The sequence below is a fragment of the Ochlerotatus camptorhynchus genome, unplaced genomic scaffold, assembly GCF_037179485.1.
Source record: "Ochlerotatus camptorhynchus isolate MF236.1 unplaced genomic scaffold, CSIRO-AGI_Acam_v1.1 ptg000257l, whole genome shotgun sequence".
In the NCBI taxonomy this organism is placed as follows: domain Eukaryota; kingdom Metazoa; phylum Arthropoda; class Insecta; order Diptera; family Culicidae; genus Ochlerotatus; species Ochlerotatus camptorhynchus.
The window spans coordinates 933,934-946,534 of NW_027040747.1; the positions used below are offsets into that span (position 1 = coordinate 933,934).

At 39.9% G+C, this 12,601-nt stretch overlaps 1 protein-coding gene across 1 annotated transcript; it reads left to right on the forward strand.

Moving 5' to 3' along the window:
* The first annotated feature begins 549 nt into the window (after positions 1–549).
* Positions 550–1,198, forward strand: LOC135705028 (flexible cuticle protein 12-like). The gene is made up of 3 exons (XM_065226579.1): positions 550–666; positions 728–846; positions 917–1,198. The coding sequence occupies exons 1-3, from the start codon at positions 658–660 to the stop codon at positions 1,101–1,103; spliced, it is 315 nt and encodes a 104-aa protein (XP_065082651.1). The 5' UTR covers positions 550–657; the 3' UTR covers positions 1,104–1,198.
* Positions 1,199–12,601: the final 11,403 nt, after the last annotated feature.

The following is a 12,601-nucleotide window of genomic DNA, read 5'->3' on the forward strand; positions in this document are numbered from 1 at the left end:
AACTAACTCATCCTCGGCGTGTGGTCTTATCTTCATACATTTATTTTCGTCGTGCAGCCGGCGGATTTGCCACATGAGTAATGTTCAATTTAAGTCAAGTTTAATGAAACCAGTTTCTGTCTCTCTCTTTCTCTCTGCCTTTCACATCCCCTCGATGCACAGGAAAGTGCAAAAGCTAAAGTGTCGCATCCATGTCATCTGACTCGGGAAGGTGCGGCGTCTCCCAGAATTGAATTGCATCTCGTCGCACGCATCCTCAAGGATGCGTGTATGATTGCATTTTGAAGCCATATTAAATGCGCCGTTTGATTGCCGTTCGTTGAAAGTGGATCTGAAGTCGGTGTATTTTACACGTGCGATATCCTCGGATCGGAAGATGTATAGACCAGTCAGGGTGCATCAATTACAGCAGGTGTTGTCGCGTGATGTAACAGTGAGTTAATCCGCACCCTATGTGTGTGTGTGCGTGATTATCGAGGGGGGTTTGGAGAAGGGTGGAGTCAATTGAAAAATCTTTCGATTGCTTTCTTTACGCAGCGCACGTTGCAGTGGATTCTTCTATAAAAGTGGATGTCATCTGATTTTTGCTTAGTAGATTGAAGCAGCTCTCCGGTGTACGGTTGGAATAGGTTCTAGTGCAAATTAAAGTTATCAGAAATGAATCGGGTATTGCTGAAATGGAGGAACGGTGGATTGCGGAAACTTGACAAATTCTATTCTATTGCAGATAGTTGTGTTCGTTGCTCTGTTGGCCGCTGTCCTAGCAGCTCCTGCGGACGATTCGGCAAATGCTCAAATTTTGAAGTACGACAGTGAAAATATCGGTATCGATGGATATAGGTTCGAGTAAGTAATTTTTTTTTTAGAAATTGGAGGAGCGCATATTCAAACATGTACACTCGTTGACTCATGACAGATTCGAAACCAGTGATGGCACAGCTCGACAGGAGCAGGCCGAGCTGCGAAACGCCGGAACTGATCAGGAGGCATTAGTGGTGCGTGGATCGTATTCCTACATAGGCCCGGACGGAACGCAGTACGTGATCAACTATGTGGCAGACGAAAACGGATTCCAACCGGAGGGAGCTCACATCCCAAAGTAGATCTCCTAGCGGACACATAGAATTAGTATACTAGCAATATCGATTAGAGATGGACACCAAAAATTTAGCATCCCAACTGAACACGAAATAGCACTTTAAATAAAAATTATTAAGCTGTAAAAACGCAGCGTTGTAATCCGTCAAAGTGCTAAGTATCACATTTATTACGCGCGAAATCGCTTCGATAATCAACAGCTAATAATCTCGATCCGGTGTATCAGATGACATGGCGCTTCGGTGGGCAAGACAAGATTGGCAAGCGGCATAAGATTGATGATCATCATTTAGTTTTTAATAACTTCTTCCCAGAAAGGTGCTACTTTTACGGACTGAACGGGTATGCCTCGGTTTAAATAACATGTTTATAGCTTAATTTCTACAAGCTGTCAATTATTATATATTCTTAAGAGGGTCAGCAAAATCTATCGATTGCAGATTTGAATTTTGTAAAGTTCTTAGGGCATCTTTTGTTGCGAATTTATGCATCATTTGGACCAAGCTAAATTATGTAGATCAAGCCAAAATAAACCTTGATCGGTATTTCTCCGACATAGAGCAAACATCAAATTAAAGGTTTGATGATATGTCGTCAACCTGGGAGTTCTCAGGGAAAGTTTTTAGGACTTCTTGGAAGTATGTATGCATAGTACTTAGCGAAGGAGTCTATAGAACTTTCGGAGCAGTTTATAGGACTTCTTGGAGATACCCACATGGCTTTTGAAGGGTGGTATAAGTTATCACGAGGTTAAACCTCTTTTAACGCAGCAATTGACGCTACCGGAACTTCTGCTCCATAGCTTGTAATATACAGGGTGACTGGTAGTTCGTGTTACACCCAAAAGGAGGTGACAGTAGACCACATTTGCAGCAAAAATTGTACTGCAAGGTAGGTCCAAAAATCATTCCTTACTGAATTATCTATTTATCTATTATCTATTTATTTTACATTGCCGAGCAACACTACCACCTTTTGCTCGGGCACTCGCAAATATTACCAAAGCTCACCAAGGAGTAAGCATTGCTTGGCTACTATGATCAATCTTTGTTTACTATACCCTCTATTAAATTGGCGCCACAGACTTACTTTTTTTTTATCTAGTTCGTTTATTTGTAAGGCTCAATCGCGTTAGCTTTACGGAGCCGATAATTCATTGTTCTTTGTTTGTAACAAAATTCACTTAATTCTATGTCTAGTAGAAGTTGGGCCGGATACTCGCGGCTTACTCGAGGTTGGAGGGGTACATTGTCGAAGGATAGGAAAAGGGGAGGAGCTTGGGAGTAGGGTATCGTTGTCTCATCAGAGCGTTGTCGCCAGTATGAACGGTAGTGTGGTTCTAGATTCGTCTGGAGTTCGACCGGCTATTGTGACCAGTGGGCGACGATGAGGCTCATCGAGACGGGGGACAAGACAAACAAAAACTAATAAAGAGAGACAAAAGACAAACGAATTAAATTCTTATACTAGACATTTGCAGAAACACATAAATCGACTGCATGTAGCAGAGATCACGGGTTGCCAACACGTCTCTGATAGGAACATAGGGTTGTCTTCCTTGGGCCTCGAGGGTATTCAAACGTCGCTCTCTGGCGGCGTCATTATCCGTACATTGCCAAACTGCGTGTTCGATGTCATCGTAACCGTTTCCACACCGACAGATGTTGCTGTCCACGAGGTTTATTCTATTGAGATGAGCATCTAGCGAGTAGTGGTTGGACATAAGTCTACTCATCACGCAAATGAAGTCACGACTTAAGCCCAAGCCTTTAAACCACGCTCTCGAAGAAACATTAGGAATAATTGAATGTAACCACCGTCCAAGATTTCCAGTGTCCCAATCGGTTTGCCAACTCGAAAAGGTACTCTGACGCACTAAATGGTAAAATTCATCGTGTGAAATTTGCCTGTCATACAATTCGCCTTCCTGCGCGCCCACCTTTGCGAGAGAGTCCGCCTTCTCATTGCCTGGGATTGAGCAATGTGAGGGGACCCATACAAAGGTAATCATATATGATCTTTCGACCAGCACACACATCTGCTCCCTTACCTTTGAAAGGAAATAAGATGAGTGCCTACCTTGTTTCATCGACCGAATAGCCTCAATCGAACTGAGACTATCCGTGAAGATGAAGTTATGGTCTGCGGGCATGTTGGAAATCATCCCCAATGCGAAGTTGATTGCTGCCAGCTCAGCAACAAAAACGGAACAAGGTTCCTGAAGTTTGCGGAAGGCGCTAGAGTTTTCATTGAAGACACCGAAGCCAGTGGATCCATTGAGACGGGACCCGTCTGTAAAATATCTTTTCATGCAATTGACTTGTTGGTACTTTTCAGTAAAAATACGCGGAAATAATAGGTCGAAGTTGATCGGGAATCCCATGAGTTGCTTGTTTCATGGTCAGATCATATTCAATTGAGGAACTGCGATTGGTGAAGTGAGCACGGTCTGGAGTGTAACAAGGAAGACACATATCTGACGATATGTAGTGGTGGTAGATTCTCATAAATCGAGATTGTGTATTCAGCCCAAGAATTTCTTCAAAATTTTCAATTATAAGTGTGTTCGTCACTCCGCATTTGATTAGTATTCTGAGAGAGAGCTCCCAGAAACGGTTCTGGAGGGGTGTTACTCCTGCCAGAACCTCGAGACTCATGTTATGCGTTGAGTGCATACAGCCGAGAGCAATACGCAGACAACGATATTGAATTCGTTCCAATTTTAATAGGTGACATTTTCTTGCCGAGAGAAAGCAGAAAGAGCCGTACTCTAGAACAGAGAGAATTGTTGTTTTATAATGCGTTATGAGGTCTCCCGGATGAGCACCCCACCATGTGCCGCAGATTGAACGGAGAAAGTTGATCCTCTGTTGACATTTTTGCTTCAAATACGTAATATGGGTATTCCAAGTGCACTTTGAATCAAACCAGACCCCAAGGTACTTGAAAGACAATGATTGAGTAATGTTTCTGCCCAAAAGATTAAGCTGCATTTGGGCTGGGTACCACTTTCGAGTAAACACTACCAGTTCAGTTTTCTGCGGTGAGAATTGGATCCCTAGATTCCTAGCCCAAGAAGACAAGTTATCTAAGGAACTTTGCAATGGTCCTTGCAAGTCCACGGCATGTGGACCTCTTACGGAAACCACACCGTCATCTGCAAGTTGTCTTAGCGTGCATTGTTCTGCCAAACAGTTGTCGATATCTTTGACATAAAAGTTATAAAGAAGAGGGCTGAGACATGAGCCTTGAGGCAGGCCCTTATAGCTAATTCTGGATGTTCCAAGGTAAAAGTTCATTTGCTTTTCTGACAACAAATTGTACAAGAAATTATTTAAAATTCCGGAAAGTCCACATCTGTGCAGATTGTCTGACAGAATTTCAATGGAAACTGAATCAAAAGCTCCCTTAATGTCCAAGAATACTGAAGCCAATAGCTCCTTGTGTGCAAAGGCCAGTTGAATATCTGTGGAAAGCAGCGCTAGACAATCGTTTGTTCTTTTGCTCTTGCGGAACCCAAACTGTGTATTTGATAGCAAGTTATTTGTTTCGACCCACTGATCGAGTCTCAGAAGGATCATTTTCTCCAACAATTTCCTAATGCACGAAAGCATAGCAATCGGACGGTATGAGTTATGGTCAGACGCTGGTTTGTCAGGTTTTCGAATGGCTATTACTTTGACCTGTCTCCATTCAGGCGGTATAATGTTGTTTTCTAGTAAGGAATTGAATAAGTCCAGCAAGCGTCTTTTAGCGATATCTGGGAGAATACAGACTTACTTTGGGATGGATTTGATAAGGTTCTAACCGTTTAATGTTACATTTATTTAAAATTAATAGAAACGTAAGTGGAGATACTTTTGAATTCCCGAGCAAAATGCCCAAGTAACCAACAAGCCCGCTAATTCGCCTTTTTGCAATATAAGACTGATACACGGCTAACATAGGGCATGCTAAACTTTATATTAGCCGCATTTTAGCCTTATATTGCAAAAAGGCAAATTAGCGGGCTTGTTGGTTACTTGGGTGAGGCACTTTGAATCTGTAGAAAAATAATTGTTCAATAACTTGGTAAGGAATGATTTTTCGACCTACCTTGCTAAACATTTTTTTGCTGAAGTAATGAAATTGGGTTGCTAGCGGAATGCTTAAATAAAATAGCGAAAGAGGTTATCTTCCACCTATTTCCACTCAAATAATTTTGGTATATATGACTGATACGTATTTCGACTTCAATGTGAAGTCTTTATCAGTGTCATTCCCACTAAAGGATTATCAATAAGAAGAATGTCAAGATCACAGATGAGTACTCCCCCTCTTGCTTCTTTAATTTTTTGCTGCAAATGTGGTCTACTTTCACCTCCTTTCGGGTGTAGCACGAATTACCAGTCACCCTGTATGTTTGTTAATTTCATCTTGTTTCTCAAAATAGAAGTTCCAAAAGGTGAGTTAAGTTTGTCGCTTACGCCAAAACCCGTATATTTGAATCTTATCAAAGATCTCGTTCGAAAAACATTAGTTAGTATCAATTCCCCATTATCACTTTAGGCCCTCTGAAGGTCATCCAACGGCCCGAGGGCCACATGTGGAATGCTTTCAGTTTGTGGAATGTATGCCTGCAGACTGATCAAACATTTCAAAGATGCTTAACATGTTTTGTATTCCCATAATATTTAATAACCCAGAATTAACTTTGAAGTCTCCACAGAATTTTACTGTTGATTGTCTAAAGCACATCTCACTATCCCTTTCAATTCAGTTAAAATCCTCATTAAAATTTTCTTGGAAATTTTTAATTATTTCAGTCATCATCTTTTCAAAAGTATCCTTGGAATGTTTCAAGAAGTTCTACGATATTCTCCATAGATGTCTTTTGCTATATTCTTCGAGATTCGCAAGAAACTATCCTCCGTATTAGAGTTTACCTTAGAATCCCTATACAACAATTATCCGATTGAGATGAACTTTGATTTCATCAGAATTGTTTTGGAGCTTTTTACAGGAAGTCCTTGGTCCCTGCGCTTTGGTCAGATAGCGTAAAGTCGTATATGGCGTCGTTGTTGCAATTTGGTCGTGGCACGTTTCGAGTATGAGAGAGTGATTGCAGTTTGATCAAAAGTGCCTGAGTAAAATGCGAGGAATTTTCGATGTCTGGACGTGTTTGTCATACAGAAACATTTTTATTTGATTTTGTGTGGTGGATAGGTTTCGGACGTTAACGGGTATATGGGCGAAAATATTAAGTTTACGTTAGGATAACGTTGAAAAATTTAGAAATGTATTTTTGTATTTTGAGCTTTATCTCTATACATTCTTAGGTGTTTCTTAGAAGATTATTATGTTGGTGTACGCTGATTCAAAAAGGAAATGGTATTAACATTGAGTTGTCCATAGTTGGGCGTTGTTGAACATGTGGTACTTGCACAACATTTCATGTGAGTACCAAAGTAACCATATAATCACTAAACAACTTTTAATGTAGGTTCAGAGTGAGCAAATGTCACTGAGATATGGTTAGTTGGGTATTCAGATTACTATTACTTTAAAAAACTAATCCTGGTTGTATCTCTTTTTCGTTTGCATGTAACACTGTTTGATATTACTAACCGCACCGAGCCTTCATTCCGGGTGATGAGCGAACCTGAAGAAGAAGAAGATGACCATGAACTCCTTCTCGGAACGAGTGTATTGTTGATGGACCTGGTGTACGATTCAAGATTGGTTTCTGTAATGATAAGTATCACGATCTTCATCGAAATGTAAGTATTATTGACAATAATCATAACAATCAACTCGTATATACATTCAAATACATATATAAAAGGGAAGAGACAGTCCATCAGGGCACCCGATTGAAGTGATTTGGACGGGGAGAGTGGGAATGCCAACTCCCTGTTGATAACATTTCGTGGATAAAGGTTGGGCTCTTCTCTCCACTCATTGGAGCATCTCCCTTTTTGGGGGCTTGTCTTTTTGACCAATTGCTGGAAGGAGATTCTTTATTGTTCCGTAGATGCGTATAGGCGACTTTGGCTATCGATCTACCAAATCCGTTTTTGGCCCTTCATACAGCGACATGTTGAGGACAATCAGAGGTTATTAAGCTTGATCAAGACAAACAGATAAGAGAGCCCACTGCTGTCGGACTTAGTTTCCGTGATACAATGGGTGGTAAACCACTATCATATCATCATATCATTTTTACAGGAAGTCCTTGGTTACTTTGTTAGAATTTCGTCGGAATTTTTATCAGAATTTTTTCATTTTCATTCTCAGAATTATTTTCCCTTTTTCTAAAAATTTCTCTCGAATTTGCCATTAAATATCGTTATGATTTGCCTCATACCAATTTGTCGTTATAATTCAGTTGAATTCTCCTCAATTCAACCATGACACTATCTTCAGCTGTTGGAATACTGAACTGCCATGAAACTCAACTCAAAATTATAGCTAATTAACTTCACCTAGACACTATCGAGAGTGTTAAATTCCGCCTAGAATTCCTTTGGAATCGAATCAACTTCAGATTTAGATTCCTTTCAAATCCTTATCACATTTTTTTTTAATATTGATATCAGAGTTTTTGAAAAGGTTTTATCTGCATTGTTTTGGGACTCTTGTTTAGATTGACTTACTAATTGTGGAGTTTTGAATATTTATAAGAATTATTCACTCAATTTTTTCAAGATGAACGCATCATGGGACGGTACTAATGGATATTTTGGTCACTATTGAAAATTTGGTCGATTGCTAAATTTATGTATGGGCCCCCAAATTAGGGGCATTTAGGCCGACATTACATCCATTTCCCTTATATATTAAATCAGTGAAAAAGTTCGATAGGTTTAAATTCAGAGGCAATTTAAGAGTTCTGTTTTTGAGGTGCTCTGTCGACAATCGGTAATTATTTTAATTACCATAGCGACAGTTGCACATTCGTGTAATTTTCAAAATATACTTTTTGAATATTGATAGGCTTAATTTCAGCAGATTCGTAGAAAAATTTCCTATCGATTGGTGTATTCAGCATTAAAATCCATCATCTTTGGAGACCTTTTGAAAATTGATAAAGTGTTCATTTTAGCAGATTCGTAGATGACATTCCAATCGATTGGCTTGTTTAGAATTAATATCCATCCGCTACTGACACAGTTATAAGTGGTCAAAACCTGACCGCTTTTCGTAACATGGTCCATTTTGGTTTTTTTAAATTGCACCTCCAATATGTTGCCAAAAGACGTAATCCTACGTCACAAATTGAAAATCGACCGATTTACTGGAATTACTCAAACTTCATACATACTCTGCTAATAAAGTCCAAAGCTATTCTGATAAATCAATAAATAGTTGTTCAACTCCTAGCCAAGATTTCAAAAAACTATCTAGTCACAATCTTTCAAAAAATTGCCCATTCGGGTGTACGCTCAATTTTGAGGTACACTGTGTGTACATTACCATAGGCATTCAGGATCAATTTCGAAAACATCAAAAACATTCAGTTAAGTTTAAAAAACTTCAGGAAAGTTCCAGTAGAACTGCAGATAAGGTCAGAACTGAGGTTCACAGGTCTTAAAGAGTAAATTCCGAACTTCCCGAAGGTTTCGTGAACTTAGATGAAGATCAGAAAACTCGCGACAGCTCCATTTATTCAAGAAAATTTCAGAAACTATAACTAGAAACCACCACTGTTAGCATCTACAATCAAACACAAGAACTTTACAGATGTTCCAAGAACAAAGCCATCATAAAGGGTGATACGGTCAAAATTTGGTCAAGGGAAAACGCGTGTAAATCGGTGAAATCGTTTATTTAAAAAACAAATTAAATTTCTTTTTCAAGTTCAATTAGTATAAAATTCAGGAAAAATATTCAGTTAGGCTTCCGCTTTTCCAAATCCGAATTGCCGGGCCTTACGCTTGACCCCTGCCATCAGATTTTGTACAGCCACCTTGTCCACCTTCTTCGCCGCAGAAAGCCAGTTTGCCTTGAACTGCTGCTCGCCCTTAGCAGTTTTTTTGGTCTTCTTTAGGTTCCGCTTGACAATAGCCCAGTATTTCTCAATTGGGCGGAGCTCTGGCGTGTTGGGAGGGTTCTTGTCCTTGGGAACCACCTGCACGTTGTTGGCGGCGTACCACTCCATGGCCTTTTTACCGTAATGGCAAGATGCCAAATCCGGCCAAAACAGTACGGAACAACCGTGTTTCTTCAGGAAATGCAGCAGACGTTTATTCAAACACTCTTTCACGTAAATTTCTTGGTTGACAGTCCCGGAAGCTATGAAAATGCTGCTTTTCAAGCCACAGGAACAGATGGCTTGCCAAACCAGATATTTCTTTGCGAACTTTGACAGTTTCATGTGCTTGAAAACATCTGCTACCTTTCCCCTTCCTTTTGCCGTATAAAACTCCTGTCCCGGAAGCTGCTTGTAGTCGGCTTTGACGTAGGTTTCGTCGTCCATTACCACGCAGTCAAACTTCGTCAGCATCGTCGTGTACAGCCTCCGGCATCGCGCTTTGGCCGTCGTATTTTGTTTATCATCGCGATTTGGAGTCACTACCTTCTTGTAAGTCGATAGTCCGGCTCGTTTTTTGGCTCGATGCACGGTTGTAGACGATACACCCAGCTTATTTGCGGCATCTCGGAGAGAGAGGTTAGGGTTTCGCTTGAAACTACCGGCAACTCTCTTTGTCGTCTCAGCGGCTTCCGGTTTTCGATTTCCCCCCGATCCAGACTTCCTGGCTGTCGACAAACGTTCCCCAAACACTTTAATTACATTTGTAACGGTTGATTTGGCAACTTTTAGCGATTTTGCCAACTTTGCGTGCGAGCAGCTCGGATTTTCGCGATGTGCGAGCAAAATTTTGATACGCCGCTCTTCTTGCTTGGACGGCATTTTGACAACTGAAGAGTGAATTCCAAAACCAAAATAGGAGCAACATTCTACACACACACACCTTCAAAATGAGGGGTGTTCAGGTTTTTTAAATGCAAAATTGAAAGAAATACGTCAAATTGATATTGACCAAATTTTGACCGTATCACCCTTTACAAGTTTCCATGAACGTCAGGAAAGTTGCGGCAACTTAAATAAAATAAATGAAAAACTTTGTGTTACAACTATTAATATCAGAAAAAATACGCGGGTCTTCAAGACGCGGGTCTTCAAGACGTTGGGAAATTCTCTAAAATTTCAGGAATTTCAGGGAAGCTGTAGAACTTCAAGGTGTTTCCATCAACTTTTAAGAAGTTCTTTGAACTTATGGGATATCAAGAAATCTCTTGAAAAGTTCAGGGAGATGAGGAAAATTGTGGAAACTTTAAATAAGCTTCAAGAATCTCATTGAAGCTATAGTTCTAGAGATCTGCAGTGCAACAGTCGCACTAACTTCACTAAAGTCACGACTTTCGATGAAATTTAAAGATCTAAAAAGGCTAGTTTCTGTAAATTTAAGAATTTTGGTTTTTTAAGAAGTTCCGATTATTTCAGGGAGGTCAAGAGAACTCCTTAAAAGTTTAAAATTTTCAGATATACTTTGGAGCCTTACAGAAGTCCAGATATTTTCAGAGCAGTTCAAAGATTTGCATGACAGCCATCCTCAACTAGGATAAACTGAAAGGCAGCCGAACAATGTGTGCAAATTTAATGCATGTCATCCTTTTGGACAAGTCAGCCAATCCTGAAAAATCATTTAGATACTACGAACTACAGGATTTGTTATTCCTGTGGATTCATGGTATTGCAGGTCTTCGACCATTTCGGTTAGTACCTTCATGGTCATCAAGTTTTCAACGTCGAATTATCCGCTCTCACATCTTCGAAAACTACGAAATGGGCATTGGATTCAAATACCAATATTTTTGATTGTCGACACATCGTTCATGGTTCAGAAAAATCATGGCACACTGAAATTCAAATCTTATCGTAAATTATGCCCCTTGTGCATGGTACGAAGGGTGCTGCAATAGTTTATTTCCAATTCATAAGTATTGTATGTTTTTTAGAGATTTGGCCTACAATTTTTGTCAGTTCCAATTTCTACAAAGCATTTGATGTTTTTCAAACCAAAAATGTGAATTATTCGTATCGTAGCCTGGTGTGTACAGCAATTGGAGTAGGAGGACACATTTATTTAAATTCCGTTTTAAATTTTCATAACTCTACAAGGAGGCCAGTTGCTGTTGGTGCAGCTCCACTTGGTTATTTGAGTGAGATCATTCCTTTTTATTTATTTATACATTAACCCCTCTCTATCGTTAGGACGTCAATTCAGCTTATCATTTACCAAAACGAACCCGGCTGCAAACCCTACCCTTTTATCCAACATCCCAGTGATTCCTCGTGAAAGTGCAGAGAATTTCTCGGCTTCCATCAAAGCGAGTGTCACGTCAACACATTCCTACCCCTTCCTTTCTTGACCTGCGTTCGGGCGCGGCCGGCGCTGGTATTGCCTAGTTTGAGATCACCAGTTTTTACACACTGAGGATGATTACTAGTCCCAAGCATCATCTATTGGTTCTCTGTGTAAGTACAGCTGATCTGGCAATAACAGAGTAGCTACCGTGGGCGGTCAATCATGCTCATGCTAATGCTCTAATTTACTGTCGACATACTATCAATAAACTAGGGACTGTCCATGAACTACGTGGGGAGTTTTTTGAGATATGTTATACCCCTCCTTCCTCCAGCGTACATAATCGCTCATACATTTTTTGGAAACATATACCTTAGATACTTGCCAACTTAGGGAGCCTACTTGCTTGAAAATTAAAATTTTCATGATTATAGCCCTTCCTTCCAAACACGGTCACATTGAAATCAGTCGTAATTTTAAAAGAAAACGGCTTAGGAAATGCATGACTAGTGTAAGAGCTGTTTACATCCGAAAAAATTGCTTTTTTACGATTCAAGTCAATGTTTCCAGCTTCGTTTCTTAAACGAAAATTAATTATGACAGTTGTGCACATCATGTATCAACATTTTCCCTACTTCATAATGTTTATGGCCAATGTTGATAGAATCCACCAATGTCCGTTATTACGATTGCTTTGCCTTGTCACTTCGAATGTTTTATGGCATGACACTTTGACAGTTTTACTTGGCTGCCATTTGACAAGCATTCAGTCTGAGCTCTCACGAAGTCTGGAACGCGCAAAAATTGATCAACTTCAAATTGGTTTGTTTCTGTTAAAAATGCATAAAACAAAAAACCTGCATTTGGAAGTGGAGTGTATATACAATGGTTGCTATCAGTGTTGGAAAAATAACAAAAAAATCAAATCTCGCCAAAGTCCAAGATCAGGCTTGATTTTCGTACACAACTGCGGTTGATATTGCAAGCTATGATGTCGCAGCTCAGCAGCTGCAAATCTCTCCAAACTGTGGTGAGATTTATAGCGAATTCGTTTATTATTCAGTTCCAACCTGGATCGGGTATCAAGATTGGGTCTGCTTGTTTTCTGACAAACATCAGTTTGCTCGTTTGTTTTTAAAACCTAGCTCAGG

Bases quoted from the DNA above. Each gene is read 5' to 3' on its own strand.
- LOC135705028 (XM_065226579.1), top strand. The intron at 847-916 runs GTAAGTAATTTT...GACTCATGACAG, and splicing joins ATCGATGGATATAGGTTCGA to ATTCGAAACCAGTGATGGCA.